The sequence below is a fragment of the Alosa pseudoharengus genome, unplaced genomic scaffold (genome assembly GCF_046254945.1).
Source record: "Alosa pseudoharengus isolate Yale_2024_CS ecotype anadromous, Long Island Sound unplaced genomic scaffold, YU_APseudo_1.1 YU_APseudo_1.1_scf_18, whole genome shotgun sequence".
NCBI lineage: Eukaryota > Metazoa > Chordata > Actinopteri > Clupeiformes > Clupeidae > Alosa > Alosa pseudoharengus.
The window spans coordinates 14,565,618-14,589,737 of record NW_027468650.1 but is presented as its reverse complement, the minus strand read 5'-3'; the positions used below and the strand labels follow the sequence as shown (position 1 = coordinate 14,589,737).

Below are 24,120 nucleotides of genomic sequence, written 5' to 3'. Positions count from 1 at the left end.
AATAATAATAATAATAATAATAATAATAAAACATCTTGTGGAGAACTCAAAGTATGCACGGTTTGAGGAAAGATCAGTATTAGGTTTGATATTTCATGTCAGTTTTAAATAAACAAATAAAAACAAATATAACAAAGTTGTATTCATCTACTACAGCACGGGCACAGAACTATCATAAACAATGCCATTTAGAAACATACACATTTAAAGAAGAAAGGCTCTTAAGAAGTCGCAATAAGGTCACTTATTGACAGACGTATTGACTTCACAGTAATGCAACACCCCGTTGCTTAAAAAAAGTCCGTAGCTTAGCTCCCTGTTAAGCCTGTGAAAGCAAGGCTGTGTGGGGGATTACTGGGCCGACAGGCGGCATCTCTCGACCATGACTCACACTGCAACATAAAACACAGGAGTGCCAAAGCCCATCGTCTTTATTTACAACCACTTAACCACAACGGTCATACATGGAGCTGCCAAAGGCCTCCCTGAGCCGGTTGTTCCCTAAACACCTCGGAGGAGGACAGACGTCTCTTTGCCCTCACGTACTAAAGGTGAGGGAAAGTTCAGAGAGTTCACAGGGCTTTGGAAAGGCATGGAGGGCTGGGGTTTGTATCCATACTGACAGACTGCCATGTGTTCATACTGACAGACTGTCTACATCCTGCTGCCAAATGTTTGAGACTGGCCAAAAGTCAGATATTTTTAGCATCTGATCATGCAAACAAATTTATGCACACAAACAGATGTATACTGTTTTATGGATACTGTTGTTGATGTTGATGCTTATTTCAGATACTCACAATATGTTTTTGAGTTGTAAAACAAATCACACAGAGACCAAACCGCATCATCCAGCAATTTATTTATTTGGTAACATTTACAGCCTACAAATGCATTTCAACTGTAGATGTGTGTGAACGGAAACCTTTTACTACACTCATTGACAGCTGTGTATATGAGATGTTTTTCCACTGAACTCACCCGACTGATTGTTTCCAAAAGTAGCACCTAAGATAATAGATACAAATATACACTCTCCCCTCCATTGCAATGCACATTGCAAGACCTACCTTGTTCATTTACAATTACAATGACTGTATATATAGATGGCTTCAATTCTAGAACATAACTGAATGGAGCCACACTGTCTATCTATATAGTCATTGGGATTTACATGATGGCATTAAGATTCAATAAGTAATAGAGGCTGAGAGCATTCTACAGCCACTTAACAGAGATGATAGAGACCAGCAGTATGTGTGGCGGCTTTGCTAAGACTGAGTGATGACGCGAATTAACAGTGACTAATGACCTATGCTTAAAAAATGATCTGATCTGATGATTGCTTATGTGATGCTCTGCTTCTGCAAATACAAAACCTTGTTCCCTGGGGAGCGTTGGGTTGCCGGTGCAGATGTGGTGTTCATCCCATGCAGCACTCCCCACCAGCTGGTTTCCTGGTGGAGCCACTCGCTGGCACGATCCATGGAATAACCCCAATTCCAGCCACCCCACCCTCTCTGCCACCAAAACGAGACAATGACAGTGTTGATGCATTCAGAGCCATTATCCATATTTAGAGAGCAGATAACTTTATAAAAGCAAGTGCAGGGGCTGGACAACCAGGACAATCTAAAGGTAAGTCACAGAATAACACCATAGGCCTCTGTGCTTTAGCTTCCTGGAGTGAATTATCATTACTACACATTGCAGAATAAAGAGTACTGGTCTGTAAGAGGTTAAGATATTATCTGTATGTGTCTATGCACACTTTAACTGTGGCAATATTTGTATATGACTAGAAATATTCTACATGTATTGTTTCGTTGCTAGATCAGTGACATCACATCTGTCTTTACTGCGAGCAGGGAGTACAGTAAGTATCTACTTGTGGTGTGGACCAAAATACAAATAAAACCAAGCTAAACACAAGAATTTAACAGAGAACCCTGGATAATTCTTTGGAGTTAACACTTACCTCATAGTAAATATGGAGCTTCAGCATGGAATGACAGTCAAATTCACTTGAGACTCTGGTTTGGTTGCGCCTCAACTTCATCTGACGAGATATAAGATTTATATCCATATGATTACATTTATGAGTGGACAACAAAAACTTTATGCACTTCATAACAACATCTGTTACTTCCTTGTGATTGTAAAGTGTTGTATTATGACAACCCAAAAAACAAGCAACTCTTTTTTTTCTCCAAAGACTAAACCATGGGGGATGCTGCAATGGCAGAGTTTGGGGGGGCGGCTGCGTATCTGAGGAAGTCAGATAAGGAGCGTCTGGAGGCCCAGACTCGCCCCTTTGACATGAAGAAGGCCTGCTTCGTACCGGATCCCGAGGAAGAGTTTGTAAAGGGAACTATTGTGAGTCGTGATGGTGACAAAGTCACCTGTGACACTGAGAATGGAAAGGTAAGTGCATCAATTTAAACAAACACTAAAATGTTTTGCTTAATTTGAGGTGTACTTTCCCCTCTAACAATACTGCTTTTTTTGATAGACTGTCACTGTGAAAGAGTCAGATGTCCACCCTCAGAACCCGCCAAAGTTCGATAAAATTGAGGACATGGCGATGTTCACCTTCCTAAATGAGCCTGCTGTGCTGTATAACCTCAAAGAGCGTTATGCAGCCTGGATGATCTACGTGAGTACAGTGAATGAGTATGTCAGGCTCCCAAGATGTTTATGTGTCAATCTGACATTGTGTCTCTTTGTACAGACCTACTCTGGGTTGTTCTGTGTCACTATCAATCCCTACAAGTGGTTGCCAGTGTACAACCAGGAAGTTGTTAATGCATACAGAGGCAAGAAGAGGGCTGAAGCTCCTCCCCACATCTACTCCATCTCTGATAATGCTTACCAGTATATGCTGGCAGGTACATGACATTACATACATGGGCTATATATATATATACAAATATTATTGCACAACTGCCATGGAAAATATGTTTATTCATCTTTAGCTATTTTCTTCATTGTGCTGTGATGGATGTTTGGAGTGTGATCTTTGTCCACTTTTGTTACATAGCCACACTCCAAAAGCAAAAAAAATCATGTGATGATTTCTTCACTCTCTGTTGCCTTTCTTAGGTCATTTGTCATGTGTTTTAAACAGAAATAAATCCACATAGCGCTTTTAAGGTAGTCACATGTATTCCTCAAATGTGAAATTATGGGTGAAGCAATGTAACATACTTAAGCCATCTGACTGTTTGCTTAATCTGCATTATTTAATGTATTGAATTATTGCTGAAAACCCTCTTTCTCATTCAGACAGAGAGAATCAGTCCATCCTAATCACGTAAGTTTGCAATGCAAATTGTTTCTATTTCTGGAGCTTGATCACAAAATAATAAATAATGCAATTCCTGTTCATTCCCCTTCAGTGGAGAATCTGGTGCTGGGAAGACTGTGAACACCAAGAGAGTCATTCAGTACTTTGCCAGTATTGCTGCAGGAGGCATCAAGAAGGAAACAAGTGACAAAAAGGTTGTTGAATTGAAACAGTGTTATACTGAGATGCACATTCCACATCCTCATCATAAAGGCTGTGCCACTCATTGGTGTTTGTCTTTAGGGAACCCTGGAGGATCAAATCATCCAGTGTAACCCTGCTCTGGAGGCCTTTGGTAATGCAAAGACCATCAGAAACGACAACTCCTCTAGATTTGTAAGTAGCCTATAACATTTGTCACACACAAACCATCAAGCAAGTGGCAAATACACTGTAATCTGAGTTTAAACGGATATCAAGCCAATTTTTTTTTTAGTAAGAACAAAAAGTTTCTGCTACATGTGATATTTGTGTGCTGCAGAGCCTATGCCTATGCATAAGACCCCCATGCAGAGGAAATTGAGAAAATAATGAGCTAGTTTTACAAGCTTCCAAGTTCACAACCTCATGTAATGTGGGCACAGGCACGCACACACACACACACACACACACACACACACACACACACACACACACACACACACACACACACACACACACAAACTCCCTCTACACATACTTATGATCTTCATTAAATACATTAAGGTGTTTTTTAGTTTAGTTTTGTTTATGTTTCCAATAGGGCAAGTTTATCAGGATCCACTTTGCTGCAAATGGTAAACTGGCCTCTGCTGACATTGAGACCTGTAAGGATATTTTCATTCCACCCTATCACCAGACAATATGTTGTAGTATGCTCTTAATACACTGACAACACGTTTGTCCACTTTGCATACTGTTTGTCAGATTTACTGGAGAAGTCTCGGGTGACTTTCCAGCTCAAGGCTGAGAGAGATTATCACATCTTCTACCAGATCCTCTCTCAGAGAAAACCAGAGCTTCTAGGTTAAACTGAAATATTTTCAATTCAAACATTACCTTATTACCATTACCCTATTTCATGTATAACTGAGGACCAAATACTTGATCACATTGTTTCTTTACTTCTAGAGATGCTGTTGATCACTGCCAACCCCTATGACTATTCCTTCATCTCCCAAGGAGAGACAACTGTGCAATCAATCAATGATGGTGATGAGCTGAAAGCTACTGACGTGAGGGAAAACTCACAAAAGACATCGACAGAGTAATGTATGCAATGTACTGTACTTTTAGAAATATACATTAAACTGCCACTCTTTTGTTTTGTGCTGTAGGATGCCTTTGATGTGCTGGGCTTTACTCCAGAGGAGAAGAACAGCATTTACAAGCTGACTGGTGCCATTATGCACTACGGCAACTTGAAGTTCAAGCAGAAGCAGAGAGAGGAGCAGGCAGAGAGTGATGGCACTGAAGGTTAGCTTTTAATAATGCTTTCATATACTGATAGAAGGTGTGTGCATTACAAAAACATAATATCAATCTAAAGTAAAGTTAAAGTTTTGTTCTTAAAAGACTAGCATGTAACAATTTTACCTTTGAAAACCAATTAGGGTAACCAATAAGTGGTTCAATAAGGGCACCTCATCCATCCATGCTTGTAGGCTACTATGTAGTTTGACTGGGGGTGACTACATTTAACCAAATATACACAGAAGTTAGCTCACCATGCTTAGTGCTGTGCCATGGCTCGCTAAGTGTTGTGTCAAGCTTACAATTTGGCTGTGTTAGCAAAGAATTTACCTTGCTAGTTTTTGGCTGTAAGTTTAGCCTCGTCACCTCAACAGCGAATCTGACCACTGGCTATCTAGGTAACACTGGAAATGGGAAATATATTGCACTGGTAGCCTACTGGCAGTTGGTCCTTTTGGTTTCAGTTGCTCTGGCTAGACATCCAACAAATACAATGAAGGACAATGAAGGAAGATTGCAGTTGTATTTCTGTTAGGGATGAAAAAATTACATTCTGCAACTCTATTCGAGGCCATAGATTTCTGCATTGCTGAATAATATTATGACCAAAAATAAACATCATATTTTAGATGCAGACAAATCTGCTTATCTGATGGGTCTGAACTCTGCTGACCTCATCAAGGCCTTGTGTCACCCAAGGGTCAAAGTCGGAAATGAGTGGGTCACTAAAGGACAGAATGTCCAGCAGGTAAGATGTGCCATTTATAACTTCAAAATGAATGGATTGTGGCATGATTATTTCAGACTTAAAAGGATAAGTTTGCCCCTACATGCTTGTATTAAAAATAAAATACCATCTGTATATATTAACACACAATGAATATGAAATTTGTGGAAACATTTAGAGAGTAATATTATTTATTAAAAGAAAAAAAAAACAAAGGAAGTAATTTCATGAAGTGTGAAGCCTTTACATTTAATTTCTTTCCAATTATTCTCACCCTGTTAGGTGTACTATGCTGTTGGTGCTCTTGCAAAAGCAGTATATGAAAAGATGTTCCTCTGGATGGTTGTCAGAATCAACCAGTCCTTGGACACCAGACAACCTCGCCAGTACTTCATTGGTGTGCTGGACATCGCTGGATTTGAAATCTTTGATGTAAGACTTGATTCTTTGATACTATGCTTATTAATCAATGGTAGTACAAACATTTGGTATACAAAATCTGAGTCAACTGAAATCTATTGCTTTGACTGATTTATGTCAACATATGTGTATTAAACTAGTAATGATTTTGACACTACACTACACAGTACATGTTATTATTTCTCCAATAGTTCAACAGCTTTGAGCAACTGTGCATCAACTTCACTAATGAGAAGCTGCAGCAGTTCTTCAACCACCACATGTTTGTGCTGGAGCAAGAGGAGTACAAGAAGGAGGGCATTGAGTGGACGTTCATTGACTTTGGTATGGACTTGCAGGCCTGTATTGATCTCATTGAAAAGGTACAATTATTTTTTGGCTGCATCCTCAAGTAGATTTTGAAAATAACTATGAATTGTGTATTGTTGATTACCCATTGTTGCCTGCCTTTGTTATTCTTTATCTAGCCCATGGGTATCATGTCCATCCTTGAAGAGGAGTGCATGTTCCCCAAGGCCAGTGATGCCACATTTAAAGCCAAGCTTTATGACAACCACTTGGGGAAATCCGCCAACTTTCAGAAGCCTAGGATTGTGAAAGGAAAGCAGGAAGCACATTTTTCCCTAATTCACTATGCTGGCACTGTTGACTACAACATCAACAACTGGCTGATGAAAAACAAAGACCCTCTAAATGAGACGGTGGTTGGTTTATACCAAAAGTCTACAATGAAACTATTGTCCATTCTTTTCGCCAACTATTCTGGTGCTGACTCTGGTGAGTATTAATGAGGCCACCTACAAATGATAGCAGGAGGGCTTTAGTAATGCAACACAATGGTTTGAGGTGCAAATTTAAAGGTGCAGTCAGGGATTTTATACAATTTCAAGCCCATACTTTTTTTTTCTCACATTCATAAACAGAAACAGAAACAAATGTGACTTCCTGTGGAATCGTTGAGTGTGCCTTTTAAGTTAAAGATTAAGATAAAGATGGACATGAACAGGACGACCTTTCAATTTGTAATGTACTGCAGCATAAAATCTGGTGTTCTCTTGTACATTTCAGCCTTGACAGACTCTTCAGGTGGAAAGATCAAGGAAAAGAAGAAAAAGGGTGCTTCCTTTCAGACTGTGTCTGCACTCCACAGGGTAAGCTCACACACTCTTAAAACAAATGTGTTAAAAACAACACAACTTGCATTGTTTTTTTTTTAACACATCTCTGTGTCCAAATAGGAACACAGTTTGTGTTGTTTCCAACACATTCATTTTAGTGCAGACAGATTGGTTTAGGGAAACTATCTATCTATCTATATATCTATCTATCTAGATTTGTGTCAGATTTACTGTAACACAGCTGTTCTGAAAATCAAACATGCTTCAAATGGTTTGAGGAATACTATTTGCCATACTTTAAAATGTAAAATAAAAGAACCTGCATCATTTTGGATTTTCATCAAGCTCATTTAGGCAGATTGCTAATGTTGATAAATCCTATAAATGGTTGCATGATGTTTTCCTAAGATATTATGGCCGGGCAAACTGCCAGAGATGTTAATCTATACCACGGCTGATTATTAATTTTTCGTGAATCATACACAGGTCATGCCGATATCATTGTGCATCCCTCTATCCAAATGGTATTGATAACAAGTAATGTTTGCAATGATAACTTGTTAGGAAAATCTGAACAAGCTGATGACCAATTTGAGGTCAACTCACCCCCACTTTGTGCGCTGCATCATCCCCAACGAGACCAAGACTCCTGGGGCCATGGAGAAACCTCTGGTCATGCACCAGCTGCGCTGTAACGGTGTGCTGGAAGGCATCAGGATCTGCAGAAAGGGCTTCCCCAACAGGATCCTGTACGGAGACTTCAAACAGAGGTACAATCTGTTATTTTTTGTCCTAATAATTTATACTTTTCTTACAACAATATTGAGGGAATATGTATATATCTAGACTATCTTATCTTCTTCAGATACCGTATCCTGAATCCGGCAGCAATCCCTGAGGGACAGTTTATTGACAGCAAAAAAAGTGCAGAAAAGCTACTGGGTTCCCTGGACATAGACCATAACCAGTATAAATTTGGGCACACAAAGGTATATTGGCAGATGAAAAGAATTCTATATCCAGTGATTGGAAATGAAAATCATAATTCAAATCTCTCGAATTTCATTAAACATTGAAGGTGTTCTTCAAAGCTGGTCTACTGGGTATCCTTGAAGAGATGAGAGATGACCGTCTTGCTCTAATCATAACACGACTGCAGGCTAGATCCAGAGGTGTCCTTGCTAGAATAGAATTCCAGAAGGTTCTTGAACGAAGGTAACACTATTTTTACATTAATGTTTTCAGTCTAGTTTTATTTATTTATCTTCCCTCAGCCTAATTTCCTGTACCATCATACCATATAGCAAGTCAATCACAACACAAAGGGCTACTGAATCCTCACCTCAATTTACAAACAATTAGCGACATTGACGTTCCCTAACATGTTACAAGATGCGGTATATCAACATCATTTATATACAGTACATTTTCAGTAATAACATCATGGTAGGCCAGGTGGGTGAAATTAAAATAAGAAGGGAATTTACCAGTAGACTTTGAATTTAATTTAAAGCATCCATATGAATATCTGAGTAGGCAACTGTACACTGCAAAAAAACAAAATAATATTTTTTTACATAAAACGTACATACAATCAACCATTTTAAAATGTACACCAGGGATTCTTTGTTGGTGATTCAGTGGAACATTCGTGCATTCATGAGTGTCAAAAATTGGCCCTGGATGAGGCTATACTTCAAAATCAAGCCCCTGTTGAGATCTGCTGAGGCAGAGAAGGAGATGGCCAACATGAAGGAAGAATTCCTGAAGTTGAAGGAGGCCTACGCTAAATCTGAGGCTCGTAGAAAAGAGCTGGAGGAAAAAATGGTTTCTCTTCTCCAAGAGAAGAATGACCTGACACTTCAAGTTCAAACTGTAAGTCCTACTACATCCAGAAAATCATGACTAACTTGATTTTTTTCATAAAGCTATATCAAAATTTATATTAACATTTGGTTATGTATCCAACGCATCCTCTGCACTCGGCAAAAAAATACTTCAGGAACAAGATAACCTTTGTGATGCTGAGGAGAGATGTGAAGGTCTGATCAAGAATAAGATTCAGCTTGAGTCGAAAATCAAGGAGCTGATTGAGAGACTGGAAGATGAAGAAGAGATGAATTCAGAGCTGACTGCAAAGAAGAGGAAGTTGGAGGATGAGTGTTCTGAACTCAAGAAGGACATTGATGATCTGGAGCTCACTCTGGCCAAAGTGGAGAAAGAGAAACATGCCACTGAGAATAAGGTCAGCACATCTGAAGAGGATAGATGTTGTGTCATGAGAAAGAATCCTCTATCTTAAGTGGGATAATAGTTGTTTTGACTATGGGGTCTCATTAAATCCATTGGAGTTTGTGTTCTCATTAAGGTCGTTTTCTTTCAGGTTAAAAACCTTATTGAGGAGATGTCAGCTCTTGATGAAACAATTGCCAAGCTGACCAAGGAGAAGAAAGCACTGCAGGAGGCTCACCAGCAAACGCTGGATGACCTTCAGAGTGAGGAGGACAAAGTCAACACTCTGACTAAGGCCAAAGCCAAGCTGGAGCAACAAGTTGATGATGTAGGCAGCAATAAATTATCTGTCAGATGCCATTAGTATGAAATGAATGTAAGCTTATTCTATTCATTTTTTGTAGCTTGAAGGGTCCCTGGAACAGGAAAAAAAGATAAGAATGGACCTCGAGAGAATTAAGAGGAAGCTTGAGGGTGACTTAAAGTTGACCCAGGAAAATGTGATGGATTTAGAAAATGATAAACAACAGCTGGAGGAACGGCTCAAAAAGTAATCAATCCTGTTCAACAAAGGTACTTTGGTCATTGACGTAAAACTACAAAGTCTCACAAATGATTTATTGATTTAGGAAAGACTTTGAAATAAGTCAACTAAACAGCAAAATTGAAGACGAGCAAGTCATGGGAATTCAGCTACAGAAGAAACTGAAAGAGCTTCAGGTACAGAGAAAAAATAAGCAGATGCCAATTGTTAACATGCAAGTAATTTTTGTAAGAATATCTTTCTTTTTTGAATAAAGGCTCGCATTGAGGAGCTGGAGGAAGAGCTTGAGGCTGAAAGAGCTGCCCGTGCCAAAGTGGAAAAGCAGCGGGCAGACCTGGCCAGAGAGCTGGAGGAAATCAGTGAGAGGCTGGAGGAGGCTGGAGGTGCCACTGCTGCCCAGATTGAGATGAACAAGAAGAGGGAGGCTGAGCTCCATAAGCTGCGCAGAGACCTCGAAGAGTCCACTCTGCAACATGAGGCCACTTCCGCCACACTGAGGAAGAAGCATGCAGACAGTGCAGCTGACCTCGGGGAGCAGATTGACAACCTTCAGAGAGTGAAACAAAAGCTTGAGAAGGAGAAGAGTGAACTCCGCCTGGAGTTGGATGATGTTGTCTCCAACATGGAGCAGCTCGCCAAAGCCAAGGTAAGCAGTAAAACTTAAGAGGGCAATTGTACATTACATTATTGTTGAGATTACTTATTTTCTGATACATTTCAGGCACACTTGGAGAAAACGAGCAGAACCATGGAGGATCAGATGAGTGAATACAAGGTTAAGTATGAAGATGCACAACGCAGCATCAGTGATTTCTCCACACAGAAGGCCAAGCTACAAACTGAAAATGGTATGGAAAAAATATCACTTTATGTCTCCAAATGTATGTCAACATTTTTAAGGTCCTTCAACAAAAACATAAACTATGATTCAAACTTCAAAAAGGTGAGCTTTCCAGACAACTTGAGGAGAAGGGTTCTCTAGTGTCACAGCTGACTAGAAGCAAGCACTCCTACACCCAGCAGATTGAGGATCTAAAAAGACAATTGGAGGAAGAAGTCAAGGTAATCAATTCTGGTAGCGGAAGAATTTCCTTGACATATAACAGGAAATCATGTTACACCAATTTACATCATTTTCTTCTGTCAGGCTAAGAATGCACTAGCCCATGCAGTGCAGTCTGCTCGCCACGACTCTGACCTCCTGAGGGAGCAGTATGAGGAGGAGCAGGAGGCCAAGGCTGAGCTGCAGCGCAGTCTCTCCAAGGCCAACTCTGAGGTGGCTCAGTGGAGAACCAAGTACGAGACTGATGCCATCCAGAGGACTGAGGAGTTAGAAGATGCCAAGTAAGGTCCCTCCCTGAGCTAACACTGTATTAACCATTTAAAGTCAGATAAAGAGGCCAAATATGTATTGAACCATTGTGAAACAAATCCTTGATGATTTCTTATCCAGAAAAAAGCTGGCTCAGCGTCTGCAAGATACAGAGGAAGCTGTGGAAGCTGTTAATGCCAAATGCTCCTCCCTGGAGAAAACTAAGCATAGACTGCAGAATGAGATTGAAGATCTCATGGTAGATGTGGAGAGATCAAATGCTATTGCTGCTGCCCTGGACAAGAAACAAAGAAACTTTGATAAGGTATTTCAGTGATTTCATATCGAAATGTGTCATTTCCTTCAAGGAAAAAACAAGTAAACAAACAATATTTACATTTCTGCAGGTCCTGGCTGAGTGGAAGCAGAAGTATGAGGAGTCCCAGGCTGAACTGGAGAGCTCCCAGAAAGAGTCCAGATCTCTTGGCACTGAGCTATTCAAACTCAAGAACTCCTATGAGGAATCTCTGGATCACCTTGAGACCTTAAAGAGGGAGAACAAAAATCTCCAAGGTTTGTGCTGGCTCTGTAAAAAAAAAAAAACTTTATGGTCCTTGATGATGTAAAGTTTCCCCAAAAAGTCTCAAAACGTTGACTGAAACATGTCCATCGCATTGTTCAACAGAGGAAATTTCAGATCTCAGTGAGCAACTTGGAGAGAGTGGAAAGAGCATCCATGAACTTGAGAAAATTCGAAAGCAACTAGATCAAGAAAAGGCAGACATCCAGACGGCTCTTGAGGAAGCTGAGGTGCATGGGCACAAAATGACACTTTCAGACTGCTGCATAACTTACCATATTGTTTTAGCATTGAGGTGCATAATGTAATGAATTGTCAACATCAACAGGCCTCACTTGAACATGAAGAGGGTAAGATCCTGAGAGCTCAGCTGGAGTTCAACCAAATCAAAGCTGATATCGAGCGTAAACTAACTGAGAAGGATGAGGAGATGGAGCAAGCCAAGAGGAACCATCAGAGAATGGTGGATACCCTGCAGACCTCCCTGGAGTCTGAGACTCGTAGCAGGAATGAGGCTCTCAGGATCAAGAAGAAGATGGAGGGAGACCTCAATGAGATGGAGATCCAGCTCAGCCAGGCCAACAGGCAGGCATCTGAGGCCCAGAAGCAGCTCAAGAGTCTCCAAGGACATCTGAAGGTAAAGCAGCAATGCAATAGAAAAACTGTATGGATAGATGATTTATTTTACTTTATATGAATATAAAGTAAAATAAACTAGATGTACCGCAGATCGGTACAAAATATGACCGCCGCCCAGTCCAGCACATTTTTTCCACAAAAAGAAATCACGCTGAAAGGCCTATATGATTCTAACTGTCTCACTAAAATGCATTATCCACGCTCAATTCTCACTGGTATCTGCTAGACAACAAGGACCAAAACATGATTAGTTCATAGATTTCACATGTAAAATTCATTTTATACAACCCCACCTCCATCTTGCCTGTTCATAATTCTGAGAAATTCTTGATTGTTTGTGTTATGTTTATGTTATGTGTGTGGGTGTGTGTGTGTGTGTGTGTGAGTGTGTGTGTGTGTGTGTGCGTGCTTGTGTGTGTGCCTGCGTATGTGCCTGTGCATGCAAGCGTACATATGTCTACTGTGTGCACATGAAATGGGTTAACATGACCCCTGGAGGCAAACATACGGAAAAAAATGGTCATCCTAGGCCCTAGGGTTCTCAAGATATTCACAGAGAACTGTGTCTGCCCTACCCTTCTTTCGGGGGGTCCAGTCCAGCGGGGGGGCTACAGATCAAAACGAAAAATGACGGTTCCATGCTATCCATGTGGGGGTACATGCCCACCAAGTTTTGTGTACCCCGGTCTTTCAGTGTCCCGGGAATCCTTGTTAGTGTATGTCACTAAATGTACACATAAATTATTTTATTGTAAGGCCCCCCATGAACGAAAGTACACAAAACTTGGCATGCATTTGGAGGGTGTCATAATGATCCTACACTTTTAATTTCATGCAGTGTTGACCTTGTCAGTCAGAGATATGAAAACACCTAATTTTTTGCTTTTTAATTTTTAACTAGGTGGCGCTATACATGAAATAAGTGGTAATGGGATGGGTTGACATGCCCCCTTAAGTCCAACATACATAAAAAAGGTGGACCTCCTAGGCCCTACGGTTCTCGAGATATTCACAGAAAACTGTCTCCGGCCACCTACAGGCCAGTTGGGGTATAGTAACATAAATTAATTTATTGTGTGGCCCCCCATGAACGGAATTCCACAAAACTTGGCGTGCAAACAGAGGGTGTCATAATGATCCTACACTTCCAATTTCGTGCAGTTTTGACTATGTTAGGTCACAGATACCTTCAATTACAACACCTCATTTTTACTTTTTTGTGTTTAACTAGGTGGCGCTATACATGAAATGAGTGGTTATGGAATGGGTTGACATGGCCCCTTGAGATCAACATACAAAAAAAAATGGTCCTCCTAAACCCTACGGTTTTCGAGATATTCACAGAAAACTGTGTCTGCCCTACCCTCCTTTCGGGGGGTCCAGTCCATCGGGGGGGCTACAGATCAAAACGAAAAACGATGGTTCCATGCTATCCATGTGGGGTTACATGCCCACCAAGTTTCGTGTACCCCCGTCTTTCAGTGTCCCGGGAATCATTGACGGAAATTTGGGCATGCGAAAAAGAAAAAAAAAAAGAAAAGAAAAAATCTGACTAAACCTATATGACCGTCGCGCAGCGAAGCGGCGGTCATAATAATATATAAATATTAAATAAATATATATTTTTTTTTTTTCCATGGTAGGATGCCCAACTGCAGCTGGATGACGCTCTACGCAGTAATGATGATCTCAAAGAGAACATTGCCATTGTGGAAAGACGCAACAATCTGATGCAGGCTGAAATGGATGAGCTCAGGTCAATGTTGGAGCAGACTGAGAAAGCCCGGAAACTGGCTGAACAGGAGCTGCTGGACGTCAGTGAGAGGGTTCAGCTGCTGCACTCTCAGGTACAATTCGAAACACATTGAATCTTGAAATTATAGTGCTCTTGTGCTGCGTTCCATTTGCCTCATATGTGGTAACTGGGAACTTGGGACTGTGTCACACTCCAGTTGATTGCTTCCAGTTGTGCACAAGTTGGAAGGACAAAATGCTACCATTTGTTACCTTTTCAGCGATGGTTACCAGATGTAGTAATACTAGTTCAGAACAATGCCTTTCACAGTATTTTACACATACAAATGTAGTAGCAACATCGCTGCAGAGAGCCTGGACACTACTGTTTCTACAACTGATTTAATAGGATTAGTAAATAGGACAGAACAGCTTGGAAATGCAGAATTGGGGGTACTCAGGGTTCAAACGAGTTGACAAGTGCATTATGTCGTAACTGAGAACATACAACTAATGAGATCAACTGGAATGCACCATTCTTTACTTACTTCACTACTCTTCACACACAGAACACCAGCTTGATGAACAATAAGAAGAAGCTGGAGAATGATGTGAACCAGCTGCAGACTGAGGTGGAGGATGCTGTGCAAGAGTGCAGGAATGCGGAGGAAAAGGCCAAGAAGGCCATCACTGATGCTGCCATGATGGCAGAGGAGCTGAAGAAGGAGCAGGACACCAGTGCTCACCTGGAGCGCATGAAGAAGAACATGGATCAGACCATCAAGGACCTGCAGCACCGTCTGGATGAAGCTGAACAAATAGCCATGAAGGGAGGCAAGAAGCAGATCCAGAAGCTGGAGGCCAGGGTTAGTATGTATTTTGTTTTGTGTCATTGTGGTGGTATTAAAGAATCCTATCAAAATGGTAATAACATTTTAAGGTCGTTTGCAGGTGAGGGAACTGGAAAATGAATTGGAATCTGAGCAGAAAAAGGCTAGTGAATCTTTGAAAGGAATCCGCAAGCATGAGAGACGCATCAAGGAGCTCACCTACCAGGTACTATAACCATCTAATATCTACCTATGCTTGAGATATGGTTTGTTAGTTCACTGCACTGAGTTTGTGATGTGAGCTAAGAGCTGAGTGAACTAAGACTTTCAATGATGATTCACATAGAGGGATATTATTTACTCCTGTACGCAAACTGCAATCAAGCTGAATGTTTCTAAACTACAGAGGCTGTAGTGAACATGATTTGGTAGTGAAAGGCTAGTGAATAAAAGACATGTACATCCTTTTAGACATCTATAAAATAAATATCTTTGAATATTTCCTAGACAGAGGAGGACCGTAAAAATCTGGCCCGTCTTCAGGATCTTGTGGACAAACTGCAACTGAAAGTGAAGTCCTACAAGAGGGCAACAGAAGAGGCTGTAAGTGACACAAAAATGGAGAAATAAATGCTAATTTCAGTAGTTTGACCAGACCTTATGAGATTTGGTGGCTGTGGTCCAAGGAACAGATGAGAAGGCATCCTGAACACAAGAATGAATTATGACACTATTGCTAAATTGAAAATGGTCAATACCAACCATTTTACTCACTAATCTTTTCTTCCAGGAGGAACAAGCCAACTCTAACTTGGGCAAGTTCCGCAAGCTGCAGCATGAGCTGGATGAGGCTGAGGAGAGAGCTGATATAGCCGAGTCTCAGATCAACAAGATGAGAGCCAAGAGCCGTGAAGTAGGTAGTAAGGTAAGCGGACCTGCAAGTATTCGCTGTACTTAAAGCAACTTATAACGCCATCGACTTACCCTTTTTAAAAGTTTTCAAATGCAATGAATTGCTAGTTAAGATCAAGTGTATGGAACAATTCAAATCATACAGTCAACATTGAGTTGCTACTGCACCAACCTTCCTGTCTGTCTGGGAATAAAATCGGATTAAATGATGAAATAGTAAAGACAGCCCATTATCTTCAATTTCATTTCATTTTGAAGTCACATTAGGATAACTCAATTATGTTGCTTAAAGCACAGATTTCCCATCCCCAACCAACTGCCAATGAAATTATTCCTGTGCTATGTCTCCAATGTGCATGAGTCATGACAAGTTTCAATACATTTCCAGATAAAAATCACTGCTAACATTATGCAATCCATTTACCATTAGTAGAATTATTGGAGCATGTGATGTCATATCAACACGGCATTCTATTGAGCTTTTCTGAAAGCCTTGTTTGCTGTACAACATGTCAGCACTGACAAAATAAGAATAGAAGTTTAATCTTTTATTTATTGTCGGGTTTACTTGACAAAACTTGAAAACTAAGTCCAGTGCTGGGACCAGGCCTACTGATACTAAAGGGCCGTTCACACCAAGAACGATAACAGAAAGTGATCCTGACGTTATTATTCTTTATGTTGTTATCGTTATAAATGATGTGTGGACGTTGTCAGTCATATCAGTGAATGAGCGACAGTTTTTACCCTGGAGGTGTATTTTTTGTGTATATCCAGAAAACGTGTGTTCATTTTACTAAATTGTGTGCACATGCTTTACTAAATAGTGCGCCCATTTTACTAAATTGAGCTCTCATTTAAATTTTTGTATAGTAAGCGCACTATTTACTGAATTGAGTGCATAATCCAGTAAAATGAGACCACAATTTAGTAAAATGAGCACACAATATACTAAATTATGCGCACAATCTAGTAACTTTTAGAGCGATCAGAGCAATACTTTTTTGACGTTATCATTATAGTTATTGTTCTTAGGGAGGCTACACCAGGCATGTAACTGAAGCATTCCGTTTGCGTAGAATCTGCTGCAACAATTAGCTTCATCTATCATCAATGGAACTGGCTACACCAGATGTGATAGTGGTGTGTGCGTTTTAAAAAGTTACACCAGTCTTCTAAAACTATTTTTACACTACGCGAATGAGCGCTTAAGTTGTGGACCCGGTGTAGCCCGGGTGTTAGTGTGAACAGCCCTTAATACAATGTCTCTAAATTTATGCTAACATCTCTTGTATAACAAATGGGTTACTGCTTGGACCACTTACAAAAAAGGAATCAATGATGACATCTCATCTGTTTACTTCCATTTAATTTTTCTTCCTCCATTTTCCTCTCCCAGAAAGGGCATGATGAAGAGTGAAGCTCTATCGTGGACTTTTCTGAAAGCCTTGTGTGCTGTACTTTGGAGCTTGCTCCCATACCTGTAGTTTAATAGAATAAACATAAACCGCAAATTAAGTTTGATGTTTGTGCTGTTTAAATGTAATTATATACATACTATTATCCTGTATGATTTTACCACACATTTTCAACAAACATCTACATACCCAACATTCTGAATATTTGTCAAACAAAGCTACACCCGGCCTTGAACCCTAGTAGTTTATGGGAGACTGTACCTTTACCTGGCCGCAATGCCAAAGAACCAGGCCCAATAATATGGAAATGGAAATGTAAATCAGGTTTCTCGGCCAAGTATACTTGCGTATACAAGGAATTTGGTCTCTGCATTTATCCCATCCGTGAATTAGTGAACACACAGAGCACATAGTGAACACACAGTGAGGTGAAGCACACACTAATCTGGAGCAGTGAGCTGCCTTGCTACAGCGGCACTCGGGGAAAAGTGAGGGGTTAGGTGCTTTGCTCAAGGGCACTTCAGCCGTTCCTACTGGTCGGGGATCGAACCGGCAACCCCCCGGTTACAAGCCCAAAGCCCTAACCAGTAGGCCACGACTGCCCCAAGGCGCCACAACTGCCCCAAGGCAGACAGAGCATGTCATCAACTTTAACATACTTTCATTCCTTCGCTTTGTAACGACAGATACTGATATCAATACACACTCCTTGAATCCTATTTCAGCCTATGTGCACAAATTGAAACGGTGCCTTTAAGCATAAAGATGAAGTAAATAATATTTGAACATAATTGTAGGTGATTATCAAACAATCAAAATATTTTGCATCTTTGACAAATTCATGTTAATGAATCGTTTAGCCTCTCTGTATAATAACAAAACATCACATTTGATTTGCATTTGTAGTTAAAGAACTGCTTACCTGGTTAATTGTCCAATGTTGTTCCTGCATACCAGATATCTTGTAATGCACTTCTGTTAAGAGTCTCTCAGTACCTGTGAAAACAGTACGCTGCATTTGAGACATTGACACAGAGATCTGTGTGATAAAAGGAGGAGTCTAAAGGGAACAACTGAAAGTATGTGTGTGGGGATGTCCTTCAAAGCTCACAGAGAAACCGACACCATACCAATTTCACACACCATGCCTTGGTATATTAAGCACAGAAGTATTTCAATACGGCAATCATACATATTCACAGTGCTCTAGATTTGTGACTGTCACTACAGTACGAGCATGGTCTCATAATATAAACAACGAGCATGGTCTCATAATAAACATTTTCTTAGGCAATCTTAAAAGATTCGCTTATAAATACAATGGAACAATAAAGCTAAAATAGGTGGTGTCTAAAGTATCATTTCAAAACTGGACAGTGAGTATATCTATCATCCACAACTAAGGTGCCAACATTTCCCTGTGACTGGATGCTTCTCTTCATGTGCTGCAGGGACTTTTATGAATGTGCCACCTGTCACAATATCGTTGTTCCTCACTAGCTCAATCAGGGGCTGACAGAGCAGGAATTTCACAGGTTATCTTTATCCTCAAGGACAATGGCAAGGAAACAATGCAGTGTAAACAATACCACACTGAGCGTCAGGTGTCCCCATAAAGGCAACCTCGCATGTCCACAACTCAATGTCTTACTGTTGCCAAAAAAAGCCCAAAAGTCAATTGAACATCATTACTGTTACATCAATGCATTGGAATAACCCCTGCAGAGCATTCCTGCTTGCCAAATAAAGGTGTAAATCATGTAAATCATGTTTATTTATTTATTTGCTATTTATTGCTGTGGTCAAAAATGAAAACCAAAAAATTTTTGCCATGTAAGTGAAGGCTATTTATTATCTTCCAGAGTGTTCTTCTAAGTTGACAGCTGAGATGTAGTCTGGTCAGGTCATGAAATACTGCCTCAGGGGACAGTCTACTCTAGACAACAGTGCACATGAGAGCCTATCTGAAACCAGGCTGAACGTGTTATATAGTAGTATAGTTCTTGTTCTATTTCCACAAACTATGGGATCCAGATTTCTTTCAGATCACGCAAAGATTGATCCAGAACACCAAATAAAGGTCCAACATCTGCCTGTCCCTGGGCTGTAGTTGCCAAACCCCACAAGTTCTGGGACAAATGAGCATCATGAACATCCCATAGCTGCATTGGGGTAGGTGTGTGCTATGCTGTTGTTGCTACCATAATAAATAGCACCAGCACCCTCTGTTGGATCAAAGGAGAAAATTATCAGACCAGTCAATCCACGTCTCCTCTGTGCAGTGTCCACACTGAAGTCCCAAGCCACGAGCAAGAGATTAACATAGGCCTAGATATGTGACATCTTTGATGCACTCCAATTTGTGTCATTAGGATTGTTATATCAATGAAAATGTCTATGTTTGTTCACTTGTCTAGCTTTCATCATAAGACACAGATGACATAAGTGCCACAGACCATGGTGATACTTTAATTAGAGGTCACATTAATTCATAAACAGGTGTAATACAACAGTGCATGTACACCAATTATATAGTCTTGCTTGTTTAGTCTGGGTTGAAGTCTGTTTATTTCTTTGTAATTATCTAGAGTTCATGGGGGGAAACAAAACTCTATACTGTAACAACACATGACATTAGTATCACATATCAGGCTTGTTGCCAAAAACTTTCACTTGAAGCTCTGCCAATATCATTAGCCATGTCTAAACAATATATTTATGTAACTGGAGGGTTGCCAATCTGAACATCTAAGATGTGTGAAATGTGTGCCTTGTTACACCTCCTGACCTCTAAATTCCTTTGCTGTTCTCACCACTTTACAGTTTTGGATTACTTCACACTTGTCACAGTAGTCAACAAGGTACTTCACTCATGAACTTCCGACTCCTGCCATCATGACCATTTATCACATGCATCATGGACAACCTGAACTGAATCGTTGAAGTCTTAATGATACACTTCTGAAATGGTTCTACTTCTATGGAATCTCATGAAATGTATTGAAATGAAAAGAAGTTTCATGCAGTACCTCAACAGTAACGAGTCAAATTAAATTAAATTGAAGTAGACTCTAGATCACAATTTGGTGACATTTAACTACTGTTAACCACGTGATATGGATAAAGTATTTATTTAATTGAATGTTTTAACTATTTAGATAAGATAGACAGGGTCTTTATTATCCACAATGGAAATGTGTTATCAGCGTGGTAAATGGACATTAAGGTCAAATGGAAGCATGTGACTTCACATGACACCCACCACTGCTTAAAACAGTATACAGCTGACAGTGTCATTGGGGTTTTGACAGCATGAGTATGTGAGGGATTAAGCAAAGACATCACTTTCTAATTACTCATGGCACAATCTAACTAGACAGGCAACCCACTCTTAAATCATAACCAGCCTTTATTTATGATGACCTCTGTGAAGCTTTCATAAATGGAAATGAGCAAATAAAGCTGGCATGTGTTCACACAAATGGAATCCTGCTATGTATTTGTTCACAATGTTAAAGTTGAGCAACCTGTTAAGTATGTGTAGACGTGTGTTGCTATTTGGTGAGTGACGTTGGCCATGCATGCCTTTTTAATGATAAAACCATATTTCCAATTATAAGCTTCCATTTTAGCAGTCAGTCAGTTTGCACAAATACACAGACATACTGACTTCTAGAAAGTGTTATCTTGTGGCCTCTAGCTCTTTAAGTTGTGCTCTTCAACTACATGTCTGTGAATAATCTCTTTACATTATGTTTCAAAACGTCCAAAAAATAAATCCAAGAGACGGACATGTTGATCAATCTATTTTATTATCACATTTCATATGCCATAGTTCATCAAAACATTCATCTTTACAAAATGCTGTAGCAGCTTCATTATAGTTGGCCAATATTTCTCTAAAATGTGTACGTATGAACTTATGCATGAGGGCACTTCTGACTAACTGCTTGCACTACAGCAAACCAATATCAAATTACCTTTAGCAATACAAATATAAATTCAACAATGTCTTGATTTGTGGGAGCCCTCTTTCAAGTGAACTTAAGCATAAGAAGCATAAGAAAAAAGGTGTCATATAGGAAAAAAATAACAAGATTTGCACAAGTTTTGAACAATGTGTAAGATGTATTAAAACAGCATACAAAACTGACCTATTAAAATTGATAGCAAAATACTAATTGCTTTTATTTAAAGACTTCTTTGACCTGGTCATAATAATTGTTATTCAAGCGACATCAATAGTTTGAAACAAATTAACTAAGCCATTTTGACAATTGATTTGTTTTTTGTGTTTTAGTAATATTTCAAGATAAAGAAAAAAAGGGACAAATACGTTCTCTTTTTTTTACTCCTATATGACACTTATTCCACTAAATTACCACTAATTGATTAATTGAGAAAATAATAAGCTGACTGAAAATGAATATGAAAATCATTGTTTGTTGCAGCCCTAGCATCATTACCGTGTCACCTTGCAAATACCTTGTTCCCTGGAGATCATTCGGAAAGGAAAAGTGATGAGTCTACCCAAGTGGAATAACTTCAGTGAACTATACAAGTTGACCTTCTCAGGGGGAGGCATTCAGAAAGAATTTCACAAGGCTATCTTTATCATTAAGTGTGGAGGCAAGGATAACAATACAGCACTGACAGAATGGGACAATGTGGAGGGTGACGACCGGCTGCTTGACAGCTGGCTCACCTTGGCCTTTCCTTGATTCTCTTCTAATAGACAGCTGGAACCTATGTCTGTAGACAAGGACTATTAGCACCTGCTGTGGCAAATTTCACTGACGTACTGAGTTGTGTATTGGATTATAAAATATGTACATATCCATATTGAATGTATATGAACATATGACATATGTTTATACTATAAGCATTTTAGGCATCATTTTAAAGTATACTGAGATTATTTGTAGATTACGAGTATGTACTGTATGCAAAAATATACCACTGAAATTCAAGTTTCAGAGAGTCAGTCATTACCTTCACCTACATACCGTCCATACCCTTACTTGTTCACATCATTGCCATACCCTGCAGCTGAATATGCAAACAGAAGCACTGATATGCTCTATAGCTTATAAAGAGATATATATTAATGCCAAAATAATAATTATTCAGAAATTGTTTAAGACACAGGGATGGTGATGTTTATTTTCACATCAGAAGCCTACACATCTCAGACACCACCACATTCCAGGGTCCAGTGTCCAGATATGCAATACTGCATCCCTATCACAACAGCACTACAACAGCAAAGTATGGAGATCTATAGATATTTTGCACATATTTGATAGCAAGGAGAAATATACCTACTTATATCATGCATGTCATTTAGAGACTGAGAGTCCCTGTTTACTCATCACAGACTCTTCTTTCAAAGACACACATAGCTTACTTTATCCACTAGTGTCTAATAGTCTGTGGATGCTTTCTTCAGTCAGCTCTTCTGATCTTACTGTAAATCAGTGACACGGTTAACAATCTATGTAGTTCCAGTAGGTGTCTAATAAATCTCCACTGTGCCTAACAAATTATCACTTGCACACTAGAATTTATCTGTCACCTCATGGACACTTCTCAGCTGTTCTCACATGCTGAGAAATATCAGCACCTCAGCTTCTCAGAATGCCCTTAGAACACAACACCATTTAAACAATGTAAATGGATTTCAGTGTCTTGTTAACAACTGACCCTTGAGGGACCTTGAAGCTGTGAGTAATAGATGTTGTTAGCATAAAGCCTTGATCTGATTTGGGCTGCACAATTCGCTCTGGCAGCCCTGCTTTTGCTGCCCGCTGGAATGTTGAGTCATACTGTTCAGTTACATTTTTAAAAGAACCGTTGGGATAGCACATCCCTACAAAAATTACTTAATTTGATATTAAGAATTACTTTATCAAGAAGCAATACAATGAATGAATGATGGTACAGCCTGTATATTGCTACCATCCATAACTTAATCATGTTATGTTATTCAGCATATATATATATATAACATTTCGGACAGGCTGGTCTTCTCAATCAAAGACAACAAGCATTAGGCAGGACTTTGTGCTTAAGTGAGAACTAAGGAACCAGTGATGTGTCAGTGGGAGAGGGCTGCAAAGTGATGCTTTGTCATCAGCTGCCAGCTAACTGACCTTGACCATGCCCGGAGTAGCAGACAGACCTACATAGGTGTTGTGAGAGGCACACATGCTAACACCTGTGATCATAACAGAACACTCATAAACAACATCGGAAGAATTTCAGATGGAGTAATATGCCATGGAGATCACTGATTGATTTACTATGTTCATCTTTTAGGGGCAGGGATGCTGTAGCCTACATACACACACGAAAATTGTTTAGATTTGATTACTTTGATAACGCTGACGTCGTGATTGAGACTACAGAAGAGTAGACTACTGACTACAGGATCAGCACTATTTCTGTACTTAAGGGAAGACTAAGGAATCAATGATGTCCCAAATGGGAGAAGCCAAACTGATGCTTTGCCATCAGCTGCTAGCTGACTGACCTTGGCTATAACAAACACGAGTTAGTCTTTGTTGTAGGCCATATTTTGGCACCTGTGACCTCATGAGGACACTCATAAACAACAACTGGGAAATTTCAGACGGAGTAATATGCCATATAGAGCACTGGCAAATGTAAGCAGATATGCTTTACATAGACAGATAAACCATTATTTTGTGATGCATTTACTGCTGACTTTCATAATATTATATACATCAAAATCAGATAGCTAAATACACACACCCTTTTACTAAAACAGACTGATCAGTCCAACTTATACTTTAAATCCAACATACGAGTGTGGGCAGTTGTTAATATTTATTTT

At 39.8% G+C, this 24,120-nt stretch overlaps 1 protein-coding gene across 1 annotated transcript; it reads left to right on the top strand.

The window, feature by feature from the left end:
• Positions 1-2,223: 2,223 nt before the first annotated feature.
• Positions 2,224-17,320, top strand: LOC143130984 (myosin-7-like). The gene is made up of 37 exons (XM_076290309.1): positions 2,224-2,424; positions 2,513-2,656; positions 2,732-2,888; positions 3,286-3,313; positions 3,399-3,501; positions 3,590-3,682; positions 4,089-4,152; positions 4,253-4,351; positions 4,457-4,560; positions 4,663-4,801; positions 5,428-5,546; positions 5,808-5,957; positions 6,137-6,307; positions 6,413-6,722; positions 7,023-7,096; positions 7,628-7,833; positions 7,929-8,052; positions 8,142-8,278; positions 8,683-8,938; positions 9,066-9,308; positions 9,447-9,623; positions 9,700-9,845; positions 9,925-10,015; positions 10,096-10,485; positions 10,561-10,687; positions 10,783-10,901; positions 10,987-11,183; positions 11,293-11,476; positions 11,559-11,724; positions 11,837-11,961; positions 12,060-12,368; positions 14,014-14,217; positions 14,674-14,970; positions 15,056-15,160; positions 15,442-15,537; positions 15,725-15,859; positions 17,246-17,320. Exons 1-37 carry the CDS (start codon positions 2,224-2,226, stop codon positions 17,264-17,266), a joined length of 5,811 nt encoding a protein of 1,936 aa, XP_076146424.1. The 3' UTR covers positions 17,267-17,320.
• Positions 17,321-24,120: the final 6,800 nt, after the last annotated feature.

What these genes read in the sequence shown, in the direction of transcription:
- LOC143130984 (XM_076290309.1), top strand. Translation starts at nt 2,224, where the DNA reads ATGGGGGATGCTGCAATGGCAGAGTTTGGGGGGGCGGCTGCGTATCTG. An exon ending in ATGCAGCCTGGATGATCTAC is followed by an intron (nt 2,657 to 2,731) that starts GTGAGTACAGTG and finishes CTCTTTGTACAG; the next exon opens with ACCTACTCTGGGTTGTTCTG. An exon ending in TCCAGAAGCTGGAGGCCAGG is followed by an intron (nt 14,971 to 15,055) that starts GTTAGTATGTAT and finishes GGTCGTTTGCAG; the next exon opens with GTGAGGGAACTGGAAAATGA.